The sequence below is a fragment of the Centroberyx gerrardi genome, chromosome 10 (genome assembly GCF_048128805.1).
Source record: "Centroberyx gerrardi isolate f3 chromosome 10, fCenGer3.hap1.cur.20231027, whole genome shotgun sequence".
Classification (NCBI taxonomy): domain Eukaryota; kingdom Metazoa; phylum Chordata; class Actinopteri; order Beryciformes; family Berycidae; genus Centroberyx; species Centroberyx gerrardi.
Window position 1 is genome coordinate 6,234,318 of NC_136006.1, and position 16,013 is coordinate 6,250,330.

The 16,013-nt window shown below is 41.2% G+C and overlaps 1 protein-coding gene across 1 annotated transcript; it reads right to left on the reverse strand.

Annotated features, from left to right (window-relative positions):
* Window positions 1-3,507: 3,507 nt before the first annotated feature.
* On the reverse strand, window positions 3,508-15,252 carry LOC139911517 (interleukin-10 receptor subunit beta-like). Its single transcript, XM_071899066.2, has 7 exons — window positions 15,123-15,252; window positions 13,932-14,046; window positions 10,732-10,904; window positions 8,807-8,961; window positions 6,579-6,729; window positions 5,742-5,887; window positions 3,508-4,463 (listed from the first exon to the last, which is right to left on the reverse strand). Exons 1-7 carry the CDS (start codon window positions 15,178-15,180, stop codon window positions 4,281-4,283), a joined length of 981 nt encoding a protein of 326 aa, XP_071755167.1. The 5' UTR covers window positions 15,181-15,252; the 3' UTR covers window positions 3,508-4,280.
* Between the last annotated feature and the right edge of the window lie 761 nt (window positions 15,253-16,013).

Sequence of the window (16,013 nt, forward strand, 5' to 3'; positions counted from 1 at the left end):
TGCAAATTACTCTTTTTTTTAATCAAAAGTAACACATTTTACACTTTTATTTTGAAGAGAGAATAATCCTACTTCCGGTCTCACTCTGTGTATCTCTGGCAGCTTGAAGCGCCGGCTGTCTGACACTACTGCGCAGCCTCACTTGTAGTTTATCGTCTGGTTTGCGCAACGCATGCTTCGTGTAAAGGCTTACTCCAAACAATATTTCATGTTATACTATGTTTTATGTATTTTTTTTTATTTTTTATATTAATCTGTTTTGCCTCTTAAACACAGATTCAGCAAATTAAGTAAAACAAATGACACTCCTTATACGTTAAAAATCCACAGCAATCTTTTCCTGACTGAATCTTTTCATTGTATCAAAATAAATCAATCATGTTTGATTTAAAATGTGCTTACAGTTCAGAAGCCTTGGTATAAACAAACTCTTTTATATTTCTAATTATAGTTTTATCATCATTGAAATTCAACCAAATTTCTCACAATGACACATATTTTCCTCTTGTCCGGCATTTTTTTTCACATTATCCCTAATTACTGTACACAATCATACAGTTGTATGTGATATTTTCAAACAGCAGAACCTGGTGGAGTGTCATGTGTTAATAAAGTGTGTTGATAAAGTGTGTCAAACAACTGAAAACAGATTTCCGGCATAAACCTCTGAGGCGCACAACAGGTTACAACTGGCTGAGAGTAACTTAAATTAGGAGAGGCGGAAAGGAGGAAGGAAGGAAAGGAGTGTTGTCTCTAAATTTCACTTCCCTGTAAACATGCAAGACCTCGCAGCAAACAGACGACCAGAACCGCTGTTACCACTTGTCGAAATATTAGTTTATTTACGTCCCATCGAGTAGGAACATCTCCCCATCCTCAAAGAGTATAACGTATAAAGACACAATATAATACTAAAGCGAACGAAATCAAACGGATCATCACTGATAATTGGGAAATCATAGAAAGTGACCCTCTCCTTCAAGATGTGTTCCCATCAGCACCGATTATCAGCTACAAAACAGCACCCACTATAGGAGACAAACTAGTCCACAGCTACTTACCAGGAGACAAGAAAGGTACCTGTATGAGAACTGGTCCTCCAACACCACGTGGTCTCCCATCCAAGGACTAATCACAGCCAAACCTGCTTAGCTTCCCAGACAAGCTAACAATGTTATGCAGGAGCTGGTGCAGCACACGCATATATACATACTCAACCACAAACATAAATACATACTTATGCACACACATATATACATACTCAAGCACAAACATAAATACATTCTGACACACACACCTACATACATTCTCACACTCATATACATAGATACTTACATGTGTATGTATGTATGTGCATGTCTGTATGTATGTATATGCATGTATATATGTATGTATATGCATGAGAGTATGCATGTATGTGCAAGTGCTTAGTACCGGTATATATGTATGTGCAAGTGAAGTATTCAATTTTGGCCTAGGTGGCTTCTCATATACCTGGCTTGATCAAAGACCACAGGGTTTCTTTAAGTGTGGAAGACTGTGCCACTATGCATCAAACGAATACGTTCAAAGATGTCCACACAAACAAGATCTACAGAATTAAAGGATTTATCAACTGCAACACAACCCATGTGATCTACTACCTACACTGCCCTTGTGGCTTTTTCTATGTGGGAAGAACGAAAAGAAAACTCAAAGAGAGAGTTTGCCGAGCATAAATACGCTATCCGCATCGGGAATGAAGACTGTCCAATGGCAAAGCACTATAAACAGCACCATGGATGTAACTCTGACTCACTTAGGGCGGTGGGTATGGAGGCCGTAGAAGTGACTAAGAGGGGAGGAGACAGGTTGAAAGAGCCATCAAGAATCCAGGCTTAAATGAAGAGCTTGATTTTGTCCCTTATCTGTAACGTTGAATATGTATATGGTCTCTCTCTCTCTCTCTCTCTCTCTCTCTCTCTCTCTCTCTCTCTCTCTCTCTCTCTCTCTCTCTCTCTCTCTGTGTGTGTACTTTGCAGCCCCCTTTATCTACAGGTGACTGGCCTGTTGGGGTATCCAGATTATAAAGAATTTTCTCCAGTTTAGATGGAATTTTTCCTCAGGATTTTTCAGATATTTTGAATAATGGTTGTGAACTGCAGCTCTATTTGCTTTATACATTTTAACAGTGTGGAGGAAATTACACTATTATGCTTTTCGATGTCTTTAATATCTGTACTGTACTCTCTTTGTATTATTATGAGAGCTCATCTCTGTGTGGAAATTTACAAACTGCTGTTCAGCACTTCCCTCATGCCTTTGACCTGAGACAGATAAGACAGTGGCTAGTTGAATTGGTCCTTGTTTGCACAGGAAATCTTTTATCTCCGGCACCTGGCCATTCTGTTCATCATGTATCAAGCATGATACTCATTTCTCAGTTGAATGGAGTCTCTTGTCTTCAGTAACTGGGCCTTGAGGATCTTGCTGAACTGGTCTTTTGTGAGACACCAAAACTGTTATCTTAGCACTTCTGATGAATGTGGTCCAGCGCCCTCAGCAGACTGGATTTCACCTTTTAATACTGCAGGCAAACTACTGTTTTGCGCCTTTTTGTTCCACACACTTGATGAGTGAACATCTTGTGCCTTGTTTGCAAACAGTTAAAACAGCAGAGGGACAACTCTTTTCTCAAGTCTCTTTTATTACAGAAAACTTCCACAAACAGATGAGTGTCAGTGAATATCCACCCACTTTCTGCTGCTGATTGAGCCACACCTGGTGCCAATTTTGTTATCATTAGGTAGCTCTATATAAGCAAGCCCTTCTACTTGGCTCTATATGCCCTGATGAAGACCGTAAAGTTGAAACGCGTTGGCGTAGCCCATACAATAAAGGCTTTTTAACTTTTTCAGCAAAGAAGTGTGCCTTGGAATTTTATTTTGGAGGATCAGCCATCGCAGCCACAGGAGATGAGCTGTATTCCCTTCTCTGTCTATAAACGTATAAAGCTAGACACATTTAGCAGAAGCCTTGTTTCCTCTTCCTGCAGGCGGCCAGCGAGCCTCATTTCACATTGTTTGATCGGTCAGCTGAAGAAACTGACAAACACACTGCAGCGTTTTCTTCTACTTTCTTCTCTGAACTTCAAGCACCATAAAATTTTGATCGGCGTTTTTTTTTTTTTTTTTTTTTCTGAGAAAGCATCATGCAAGGGTGGAAGGAACTGATTACATTTAGTCCTGTGACTGTAATTGAGTAGGATTTTTGTATATTTGACTTTTATTTAAGTATGTTTTTACTGAAGTATTGTACTTTTTAAATCACTTCCATTACAGAGGACAGATTTTGTGTCTCTTAATCAGCATCAGAAACTAGATCAATGTAAATTGGCAAATTGTTCTCAGTGAACGATCAGTCAGCAAAGAAGAGAGGAGAAATCTGGCTTTACTTTGTTTGTGCACTTTATTTTGTAATTTCTAATGTTTCCAATTAAAATAATCTAGTTTGAACTCTGTCCTCTTTCCTTTTAGAATCACATGGAAAAGATCACATGGAAAAAAATAACTCAGTAAGAGTACATTTTAAATGAGCTACTCTTTTCTTTTACTCCAGTAGATTTTTACACCAGTACTTTCACTTCTACTTATGTAAAATATCAGCAAGGTGACAGCACCTCTGCTGGAGTTCGGCATTTTAATTCTCTTTCCACCCCTGAGGAAACGTCCCCAAAATTTACCACATTTACCATATTTCACAAGTTTCCACATCAATAACTTAGTAATACAGAATCACACCTGTGGTGGATGTGTCTGTCTGAAGCGCCTCACAGTACCGTGGCTGCACGTGTTTTTAGTGTGGGAAGTGCCATGCTCCCTCAGTTAGCTATGGAGCGATGCAGCAAGCAACACAAGGCTCAACAGCACACAAACAACATCGAGATCAAGTCTGTTCTGCCTCTGAGTCTCTTCTCTTCATCATAACTGTGGACTGACACCTCATGTGTCGCGTTAAAACTCAAGTACAGCGAGTCAAGCGTAGCCCAATCGTTCACTTTCACTCTTTTCAAGTTCCTGAAAAGAGCGACCATGAGCTTTTTTTTGACTGCACTTCATCTTGTGAGTCTCTGCAAAGCGAAAGACGATCCGAAACGTCTCTTCTTCGTCTTCCTCTTCTGTCCATTTCAGCTCTTCTCTCTCTCCCTCTCTCTCTCTCTCTCTCTCTCTTCTGTCCTCGCCTTAGTTTCTGTCTTCCTCTGTTTGCACCATTGCACCGTGCCCCCTTTTTTGTTTTTGTTTTTAAGTCTCTCCCTCTGTGATCTCGGTTGGTTTGCTGCAGTCGCTCCCTCCGGCCTCCGGAGGGCGCTCCTCCTCCACGGTCCTGCCGTCTGTGATGATGCTGACCTGGTGGTAAACCTCCTCCGGCGGGTGGGAGTCCCGCATGGCCAGGTAGATGGAGGAGGTGGGAGGCTCCAGCAGGTACTGTGGGGGGGCAGAAGAGGACGGAAACTGGTTAAAAAGATTTGGATCTGTGTTGAACTGTCAAATAAAATAATAGAATCCACTCAGAGCGGAAACACTGTGTTCATTCACACTGCATGGAAACAGACACACACTACCAGTCAAAAGGTTGGACCCACCTGACTGAATGTACTATGTTTTTCATTCTCTTAAAGCCATTTTGATCTAAAGGCTTCTGCTTAAATGATTGAAATGTGTTTCTTAGACAAATATAAATAGTGAAGTTGATCCTATGTATGAATTTCTTTCCAAAGCCTTTGCCTTTCCATCAAGGCAAAGGGCGGCTACTTTAAAGAATCTAAAATATAAGATAGTTTTGATTTGTTTAACACTTTTTTTGGTCACTGCATAATTCCATTTGTGTTATTTCATAGTTTTGATGTCTTTACTGTTATTCTAAAATGCGAAAAATAGTAAAAATAAAGAAAAATGTGTGCGTCCAAACTTTTGACTGGTAGTGTAGATGCAGTTTTAAAGGGGTTAAGGGATGATTCAGGGTCAAATTTGATTTTCATGCTGCTGTTTATGGTATTTGACTCACATGCACACTGCAGATAAACACATGCACTGAGTTGAGACGACAGGACGCGATGTGAAAGGGAATGTTAACACAGTGGTTCTCAACGTGGGGTCCGGGGACCACCAGGGGTCCTTGAGGGGGATCCAGGGGGTCCCAAGCAAATTGATGAAATGTTCTTCTTCAGCATTATTTCATTTACAAGAAGTTAACACAATTAGAGGATGTAGAAGAATGACTGTTTTATTCTCAGATTTGGGTTTGAGAGACAAAATCTCATCAAATGGGGTCCGTGGCCCTAATGTGGACTGAATTTGGGGTCCTTGATATGAAAAAGGTTGAGAATCACTGTTAACAGAAGCCCAATTTATTACATTCATCTCTAGTTAAAGGGGAAGTAAGTCAGATTTTTCCTGTCTCATATCACGCAATGATCATTATATATCGGTGGGGTTGTTGATCAATACCAATGACTCAGCGAGTTTCTGTTGGATTTCTGCTAATTAGCTATTATTATTATTATTATTATTATTATTATTATTATTACTTATCTCAGGTAACGAGCTAATTAGCTAGCTTACTCCTCTCTATTGTGAAAATGTGACTTTGTTGTTTGTGTCAATTACAGGCCACCATAATTCAAGGGGAAAAGCAACAGAAACTATGGGCAAATCTTCCACACGCATATGCATGCACACACACACACACACACACACACACACCTCCTTGAAGTGCTGGGGCAGGGAGTCCTTGGGACAGAGGAAGTGGAAGATCTTCTTGCGATGCACCACGGCGACCACCACCAGAGTCACCACCATCGCCATGACGACAAACGTCACCACGGCCGCCACCCATGGAGCTTCTTCTTCTGCAGAAGGGTGAGAACAGAAGTTATTACATATGACAGTTAAAGAGTAAAATCCACTTTACTTGCAATGGAAAATAATACAATATGTGGTTCAATACATTACATAGAGTACAATTTAAAAACAATTTACTTTTCAAATAAAAATGGATCCTGAAACATGATCTTGACGTGCTACAGGATCTTTAAAGGTTAGTGAGTGAGGCATGATGGGAAACTGCCACCAGCAATCAGTCAAATGCTGGTAAAGTTTGGCTTTGCCTAGTGAGTTTGTCTGCTCTACTTCTTTTGGACGTCTTATTCTAATGGCATGTTCATGTCATATCAGATTTACCATAAATACAAGCTGCCGACTGGGAAAAAACTTTCATGTCAGCCTCCTATTGGTAATTATGAGAAGGATGTGGGAATATTATTTGTAGGAATAGAGAGAACAGGCGTGCTCGACTCAAAACCTTAAACTTTATCGGCCGACAATAGAAACATTGTATGTATTTTTGTTTTTAATTTGCACAGCAGTAACAGCAACATACACGTTTCATCATCCTATTACTCGCAGGCTCTGATATCTCCCACTTTCCATCATGAATGGCAGATAAAATCCTTGCCGGCCGGTCAAACAGCGAAAGTGACTGGTGGATTCTGGGAGCGTTTTACATGTACACAGGAAAAGTTAGTTTCCCAAGAGGCTTACTGCTGGTGGTGCTCCCACAGGTGATGCTGCTGGGCTCGCTGGGACGGAGGTTCCTGTCTGTGTGGATCTGGACCTGGAAGCAGTACCTGGTCCAGGGCTGCAGCGTGTTCACAACCACCCGGTTCTGCTGGACGTTGCTGATGCTGACAGCCTGTGGGAAACAACGTGGGACAGAGAAGCGGTTACAGCAGAGCTCCACTGCTTGTGTTGCGTTGCCATTACTGTCACATCACTGTGGCGCTCTGCCCGCTCCACTGAGCGCGCTCAACTGTGGCGTGCTGTTTGGACCGGACAGCGGAGAGGAGCAAAGGGGAACAGTGCTTATACTGGTGCCATATTCACTGATATGGGTCGACTTATAGCTTTAGTATTTTTTGCAAGTACAAGTGTTGCTAGTAGAGCGTACGCTCCTAATTACACGAGTAGGTTATACTACTATATTATGTACAGTATGTCACTTTGAAAAATGTAATTAATGATTGAATTAGTGAGTAAACACACCACAAATCATCCAGTATTAACTTTATTTGTCTTTGATTGATTTATATGAAAATGAACGCGCACCTCAGCCATCAAGAATTGATATAATAAATCCAGTATCTAACCCACCACTTGTAATGACAGAGGCTTTTCATTTTGATCAAAATGTCAAATTATAGAACCCCAAGTAAAAAAATGCCACAAAATGTTTTTTTTTAAATGATCACAGCCTAGATGTATATTGATATTTATGTGAATGGATACACCAGAAAACAACCAATATCAACTTTATTTGTCTTTATTTCATTGATGGAGAACGTGTGCGTCAGCTATTGAGAATTGAACCTCGGCGATTTTTTTAACTTGGTCGTCTCCCAAGATGTATGATGTCGCATACTTGCACTGCTCATATATTGTATCCTCAATTCTGATTGGCTGTGATGAAACTGTCTCCTCCTTGTTCTTCCTCCTAGCTCTCTCTGTGTTCCTCCCCACTTTCCTCCTGCATCAATAAAGTCAATTGGTGGACGCTTTTATCCAAAGAGCCTTACTTTAGAGCGACTGCATACATTTTAGTACGAGTAGCACCTGTGGGAATCTAACCCCTAACCCAGGCTGCTGAACTGCTGCCTACCCATAATGCCCTGCTGTAGATATTGAGCTATAGAAGACCACAGAGATAAAACACTGACAGGAAAATCTGCCTGATTTCTTGAATGAAAACAGAAAGAAACATATCTGGTCACAGATAATCACAGCCACAATCTTATCCTCAACCACAAGACGGATGATAAGCAACTGACGAGCTTTTGGTTTTGGCTCGAAGCAGCTCGTTCAGTCTGAGCTCACTGCTCGCTAAAACCGATGTAGAAACTCCCAGAACCAAACTACAGCGTGATGCATTCTTCTCTGCTGTTTCACTGATGATTTCTCCAAACTCCAAACTCAAAACACACAGATTGAAAACACATGCAATGAAATCAAGTCACCCTCTCACACCATCAGAGACGGTACAGTATTACACAGTATCAGTAGCCTGGTTTCCACTGGGGGAAAAACAACAACTACATTTTCAAGTAATCAGTTTGGCTTTCAACTTTCATCCCAGCAAGCATTATGGGAGGAGGCCAAGTCCAACAAGCACAACATTTTAACAACATAATATTATGGTGCAGTAAAAATTCATGCTCTTTGGAAACTGTTTTGAGCTGATATCAGAAAGATATTCACAAAACGACGCAGGTAGAAGCGTCTCAACTTTAATTTTGGCGCTGTATTTACACAGGTTTTGAGCGGTGGTGGAGCCCATCATTTCATTTTTTTTTTTAAGATTATTTTTTGGGGTATTTTTTGTCTTTTATTGGATAGAACAAAGTAGAGAGAGACAGGAAAGACCAGGAAGAGAGAAAGAGAGAGAGAGAGAGAGAGAGAGAGAGAGAGGTCCCGAGTCAAACTCTGAATGTTGCGTTTACATGGTATACGCCTTAAACCCCGCCCCCCCAAAAAAATGCCCCGACAACCCATCATTTCAACATCCATCTAAGATCAAAATGTCTGCTGGGAAATATTAACACCGCTCCTGTTTTATGAGCGTTTTCTATTGGTCCTGTCTCTAACATCTAGCATCAAATATTCAGTTAACACTTCTATCCAAAGCACCTTGCGGCCCTAATGGGAATCAAACCCCCAACCCCTGACAGTGTTGGTGCCTTGCTCTCAGCGGTGTGGCCTGTGTGGAGTCAGCCTACCTTCTCCTGCTGGCCCTCCTTCCAGTAGGTGATGTTGTAGGTGGCGTAGTTGTACGCCCGCCTGAGCTCAGAGATCTTGAACACTGGATCTGTAATGCTCACTTCAATAGTCGCCCCGTTGGAGATGAGAGACACGCTGGGCGGACCGATGTTGGCTGTAAGGGGGGACAGAGAGAGAGAGAGGGAGAGAGAGAGGGAGAGAGAGGGGGGAGAGAGAGAGAGAGAGAGAGGGGGGGGGGGAGAGAGAGGGAGAGAGAGAGGGAGAGAGGGGGGAGAGAGAGAGAGAGAGAGAGGGAGAGAGGGGGGAGAGAGAGAGAGAGAGAGAGGGAGAGAGAGAGAGAGAGAGAGAGGGGGGGAGGGGGGGGGGAGAGAGAGAGAGAGAGAGAGGGAGAGAGAGAGAGAGAGAGAGGTGACTTACTTGCTGATAATGGGATAGTAAGAGTGTTCAGTGGTAAACAGATTCGATGTAAACACTCTGCATGCAGCATTTTAACATCAATAAATCATCACCACATTAATTCTGAGACATTAGTATAATGACTGTAAACAAACAAGGCCATCATCGAGAAGCCTGTCAGCCTCTATCAGCCTCTACTCTGCATCCTCCATAGTTTCTCCACCTGGTGGATTTGGAGGGAAATCTGCTGGATCGCTTTACGGCACAAAACAGGAAGAGGTTCTGTTCTTCCAGAGCAAACGGAGCTAAAGCTGAAAGAGTTTCTGGCAGCAGATGGTGGAAGGAGGGAAAGGAAGATGGAGAAATCACTTCCAACATGTTGATCCTCTTCAGTAAGGCAGAGAGAAATAAATGCACGTGGAAGTAATGGGTTTTATGGGAAATGTGGTCTTAATGTTGAGAAAGACTAACAATACCACTGGTGTGAGATAGAGGCGACCAATCGTCTCCACCACGGTTTCATTTGTTTACAGTAATTATACAGAAGTATCATAATTAATTTGACAGTGACATAAAATGTTACACAAAGCATCTTTAACAACAAAAATCTAGCATTTAGATTGAAGACCTGATAAGTTAATTTTGTTTGCTGGATCTGAAAATAATGACTGATAAGATGGTGCTGATTATTCAGTCTAGGACATTGGTTGGGGTCAATTTACTTTCAATTCACCCAATTCAAAATGTGATTTAAAGGTCCCATATGGTGTAAAACAGGACTCCCCTTGCCTCTGTGATTATAAAGGAGTTGGATGGTCTATCTAAACATGGTGAAAGTATCAAAACGCACGGTCGCCAACTAAATCCACACAATCCATATTAGAAAAGCGAGCCTCTAAACGAGCCGTTTGGACTTCCGTAACTTTGTGGCGTCACAAAGGTTCGCTCATTATCATTTTTGTAAGAAATAATAGACTAACAAAGTGTTTTTTTCAAAGTGGTTGAGCGGTTGTCATTGTTTATTACCGGAGAGTTTTCCCTCTCTGTAGCTGCGGAGCTACAGATAGGGAAAGTGGAGTCTCACGTTTCACTCTTGAAACAGTTAGCCAATCAGAACAGAGGGGTCGTTAATATTAATGAGCCTTAAAGACACGGCGACAGAAACAGCCTGTTCTTGGTAAGGCTCAGAGAGATGCTGCAAAATGAACGTGTAAAAATGGATTGAGAGTGTTTTTGGTGCATGACACCACACACACAGCTTTGAATGGACCTCAAGACATAAAACAAAACACTGGGAAGTGGAGAATATGGGACCTTTAAAGCTGAAATTTGCATAATCAAGCTAGAACCTTCAATCTTCATTCCCAGTACTTTCTTTACAGACTGGAAAGAAGAACTCTGGTCTCGGAAAGGAAGAGTTTCGTTCCAAAATGAGACTAAAACAAATCACCTACTAAGGGGTTCAACTACAGGTCGAGCCATCTTAAGTGCTTAAGTGGAATGAAAGCTGCAGTAAACCTCCACCCACTGTTTTTGTCTAAGATGATCTGGGGACTCTCCACCCAGACGGAGCTCTCTGCCCCCAGCTCCGCCCTCACTCTGGCTGTGTACGTCCCATACAGATTGATGTCGAGACTGGTGAGGTCACATCTGAGGGCGCTGGTGTTCAGACAGCCCACTCTGTACTTGCTGACCGAGGAGCTGCGGACAGAAAACGAAAGCAGCGTTATTACAAATGCGTTGGTTGCAGTTTCAGATTAAGGGGAGTTCACGATGACGAGATATAGTAGGAGGAAAACCCCAGGACGTTCTGCTGGGGACTTAATGTATGTGTGTGTGTGAATGTGTGAGTGTGTGTGAGTGTGTGTGTGTGTGTGTGTGTGACAGAGATTTCCACCAAGCCAAGTTAAGTATCACCTCTGAGTGCTCTCCATTGGTTTCTAATCAAATTTGATCTAATAAAGATAAATTTGGAACTAGTACAGCCGCGAAACCACACGCTAATATGTGTGTGTGTGTGTGTGTGTGTGTGTGTGTGTGTGTGTGTGTGTGTTTGTGTATTTGCGAGTGAATGCAAAAAGTACGGCTATTGCATGGTAACTGAGCTCTACACAAACAAATTGTTGCTTGTCAGATTAATAACTCCTAAGCGTTTCATGAATTTAGCAAAAAAATGCTGAAAAATAAAATGGTTTCCAGTAAACATGCCGTTCACCATGAATGATGCAGGCACCCTTTGGGCCAATCAGTAACAAGATACATCATCCCTCCAAGTTTAATCAAAATCACACCAATGTTAGCTGAAATATTACGTTTGAGCTTCAGATTTTGACATTTAATTAAAGGCCAATCAGTGTATTTTTTAAACACACAGTGCCAAAATGCAACATCCCTTCAGCAGCAGTTACGGCCTTTCAGAGTTTTTCCCCCTTTAATCAAATTTTGCCCTTTAATTACAGCACCCCCATTTGGCCAATCAGTGTCATTTTTAAAATGCTGGAAAACAGTGCAAAGATACATCTTCCCTCCAAGTTTCATCAAAATCAGACCAGTGATGTGTCACATATCACCTGAAATATCGATCCACAGTCCCCACTCTCCATTTGAATTGCATTAAATTATAATTAAAGATTGTCATGTGAATGGGTTTCACTGCACTGTGCGAGTCAAGACCTTGTAAACCTTCACTTTGAGGAGGATAGTAAAAAGAAGAACATCACAATCGGGAGTTATGAGGTTTTCGTCCGACTGCCGTCAGATCAAAGTGTGTCAGGATGCAGCAATATAAAGTCGACATGCGTGTTTGCTCATAACAAAGGGTCATAGTACACTGATATTACTGGGCGTGTCAGTCCTCTTCCCCAGAACAGGAGGAAGTCTCTCTAATGTCCATGTGACACCAGTCAGTATGCGACTTGTTTACTAGAGGAAGGTTCCACCTGTCCCACTTTCTATAAATCCTGTAGTTTCCAAGAAGTTGTACATGCAGTGCTGGGTATTATCAAGGGGGGGGGGGTGTCATTTTACACCAAAAAACCTCTGGGTCAACTCTATTTGACTGTTCGGTTTATTAAGATGATAAGTTGTTGACCATCTCTGGCTGTAAGACGGCAGCAACACTGCCTGTTGTTTATCTATCTAGCGCTGCTACAAGAGTCAGCACTATCTGATATCTCTAGAAGGACAACTAACGAGATATCAGTGGGTAAATATAGTTTAGGAAATGTGTCAACATGTGTCAGTACAGATACAGGTGAAGATATCACATGTATTTTGACTGTGATGCCCCTCACAAACTATAGGGATATTTTGATGCTTTCATTTCACTACAATCACAATAGGTTTGGGTTAGTTAATATTTCTCTGAGGCAAAAATAATCTCATTGGTTGCACCACAGTTTGTCCTGGCTAAGTAACATTAGACTGAAGCCCAGTGAAAAAGGCAAGAGGTAAGAGAGGAGGAAGCTAATAGCCTAGCACTCTTGGTAGTAACTGAGAAAATACAATCTAGTCATACTAAGTTATCGTAGCTGGTTAGCCTAGCTGACCTTCCAAGTTCTAGCCATACTAGCTTATAGTTATCTAGGTAAGCTAGTTAGCTAGCTGCTGACCTTTCAAAACAGGAAAGCCATGGTCATGGATGAATAAAAAAAGAAGAAGTCATTGCTATTTATAATTTTCATTTATATTTTGACCAGAGTTCCTTCTTTGTCGTTCAACTTTGTCAGTTAGCTAACTTGTGCTTGTGAACAACTATAGTTCTTTGGCTCCGCCCACTGAGGTTTAATTGGACACATAAGCAACAAATAATTTCTGCCTCCATGAACACTTTCACCAGATTTAGCAACTTTTATTTTCTCAAAAGCAACTACCATCAAATCTAGTGACTTTTCCTAACTAACAAATCCAGGACCTCCAGATAGATAAACCAGGGACCCCCATTTGATGAGATTTTGTCCCCAGGAGGCCAGCTGGAAGATCCCTGCGGTTGGACAGGACATGGTAACAGCCTGTAGGTGGGGGGGTGGGGGGGTGGGACAGTGATACCCATGACGACAATACTCATTAATCATCAATCATTACCCATTCTCTCATTGTGCCCACCTACAGTGGGTGAGATTACAGTGAAAGGAAAGTACTGCTACTCATTTTGCTGGGGACCCCCTGGAATCCCCCAAAGGACCACTGGTGGTCTCCAGACCACATTGTGGAAACCACTGGTCTAACCACTGGCCCCTCCCTCCACTAAGACTGGGGGGAGAGCATGAATGGTGCAGCAGATACTGTGTATCCATATGCAAACTATGCTGTCATCCGGTGATTCCCAGCAATTTTGGAAGAGAGTTAGCAATGTTAGAAATGTTTGTATAACTAAAACTCAATTTGGTTTTACTTGAGTTTGGACCAAATTGCCCCCTGTACCTTATGTCATGCTGTGTCTATTCACTACTACTTATGACTGTACAAAACTCCTCAAAATCAGGCCCGGGTATATGAGCAGTAGTTGTATTTTTAGACACTTACAATACATGCTGTGCCTGATCCATGGACATTTTTCCAGTGTTTGGGATGTTGCTGGATGGTCGTAAGCTAGAAACCAGCTGTTGTTTTAAAGAGAGCCATGAAGGTACTTAGGCAGTATAGCAGCACCGTAGTTTGACAAAAGAACAACTGTTTCCAGATTCCCAAAACTAAAACTGACTGGCGATGAGCTTGCTGTCGACTCACTTGAACTCGGTCCTGTAGAGCAGGCCGTGGGTCGGGTCTGCAGGCGGATCCCAGCTCAGCACCAGGTCCATGTTGTTGGAGGAGATCTCGACGTTTCTGGGCGCATGGAGAACTCCTGACACCACTGCACAAACAAGCACAACAATATATGACATTAAAGTTACTATTATTTCAGCTAGATAAACAGATGAACTCAGTGCCATGATCGGAGCTATACTTGAAGTTTTGGTCTTTTCTAGAAAATAAAACACAAATGAATACATACAGCCTAGGTGTGTTTTGTTTATACTGGTGCTTGTTGGCATTATGGTGATCACTGACTGGATTTCATTGATCTGATTTACCTCTGCATCACTGGACATACTATTACTGTATGTCTGAAGTAACCAAGACTGGTGATTTTTGTCTATAACTTGATGATTGCTATTAAAATTATATTTCAAAGCAGGTCATCTGGACATGGCATCTTTTAACAGCTGACCCATATGTTTAAAATAGAGTTTCATATTGCTAGTCCAGCCACAATAATAGTGTTTCCAGTGTAGTCAATGTAAGTTATATCAAAATGAGGTATTAATGACAAAAAATCCCTATAATACTTCTATAATAATCCTATAAAGACTTAACAATAAAGGGTGAAACAAACAAAACTAAAACAAACAAACAAAAAAACAAAACATAAAATAACATAACATAAAATAAAGGACAAGAAAAAGAAAACTAATCAGAATAAAAAAAATCAACTAAAAACAACTACTAGCCTATCCAAAAATAAACCAAAAAATCCCACATATTTACATGTGCATACAGTCCACACATATTATATAGTAAGGCTGTTGTAATAATACATGTGTATTTTTTTGGTCTCCTATGGTATTACTGTAGGGTTTTTCTGTGCTATTATTTTTTTAACTAAATTTTTGAAATTTTGAAAACAGTATGTATAAACTGTATTGTGTAATTACTGTAGTTCCTGTTCACATACAGGGGGGTTACAGTTACAGAATATCCGCAGTCTGACACACACACACACACACACACACACACACACACACACACACACTCTCTCTCTCTCTCTCTCTCTCTCTCTCTCTCTCTCTCTCTCTCTCTCTCACTCACTCTCTCTCTCTCTTTATAGTTTCTGATCAATGATTAACCAAACTGAAGTAGGCCTACAGAAGATTAATTTACCTCTGGATCCACATAGTGTTGAAACCGTCAGGATAAAAGTGAAGACGGTAGCTGGCATGTTAATCCAAAGAGTCTCCAGTCAGTCCAGTAAAGTCCACCTCAACTTCTGTCGCGTCTGTCATTTATAAAAACTTTATTTCCTTGTAGCGCGCAGTTGAGAAGGGGCGGGCGGTGTCTGACGGCGGAAAACGAAACTGGTTTTGTTCAGAAACGTCTGCGCGATTCAAGGAATCAGCCGGTTGTTGTTCCACACTGCAAAAAATACACCGCTTCTGATACTGCGGTTTGAAATCTTATTTTTGTCAAAGCAAGTGAAAAAAAAAAAAAAAAGTGCCTCTGGGGTGAGATTTGTTTCCAATGCAAATCAGCTTGGTTCAGAAATTTTACTAAATCATGTCATTTTTTTTTTTATAGTAGTGGAAATATCTGCCTTGTTTCAATTATTAAAACCCTGACACAAGTGAAACCCATTGGAAACAAGTGAGTTTATCTGATTCTACTGATTCTAATTATAAGAAATTTGAGTGTTTTATGATGTTTTATGAATGTGAAACTTGTTGAGATGGACATTTTTTACAGTGCGCAGTGCGCTCCTGTGCTGGGGGTTTCCAGGCTTTTTTTTCAAGTGAAGCAGCATCAGATACACAGATAGACATTAGACCACAGACACACATATGATAAGGTGTTGTTGTTTTTTTTTTTTTTACTGAGGAACCCCGTCTGAGGAGATGTTTTGTAGCTGGATGTGACAGAATTGCACAACTGTCTGTTGGGGATGTAATGATGTGCTTATCTCACGATGCTATTCCACACGCGATATGGGGTTCACGATTTGATACAACCACGATACCATGTAATTAATAAAAGTTCAATGACAACGAAGTATGACAG

Bases quoted from the DNA above. Each gene is read 5' to 3' on its own strand.
- LOC139911517 (XM_071899066.2), bottom strand. From the start codon at position 15,180: ATGCCAGCTACCGTCTTCACTTTTATCCTGACGGTTTCAACACTATGT. The intron at 6,730-8,806 runs GTAGGCTGACTC...TGTTTCCCACAG, and splicing joins AGGAGGGCCAGCAGGAGAAG to GCTGTCAGCATCAGCAACGT. The intron at 5,888-6,578 runs GTAAGCCTCTTG...ACCCTTCTGCAG, and splicing joins CTGTGGGAGCACCACCAGCA to AAGAAGAAGCTCCATGGGTG.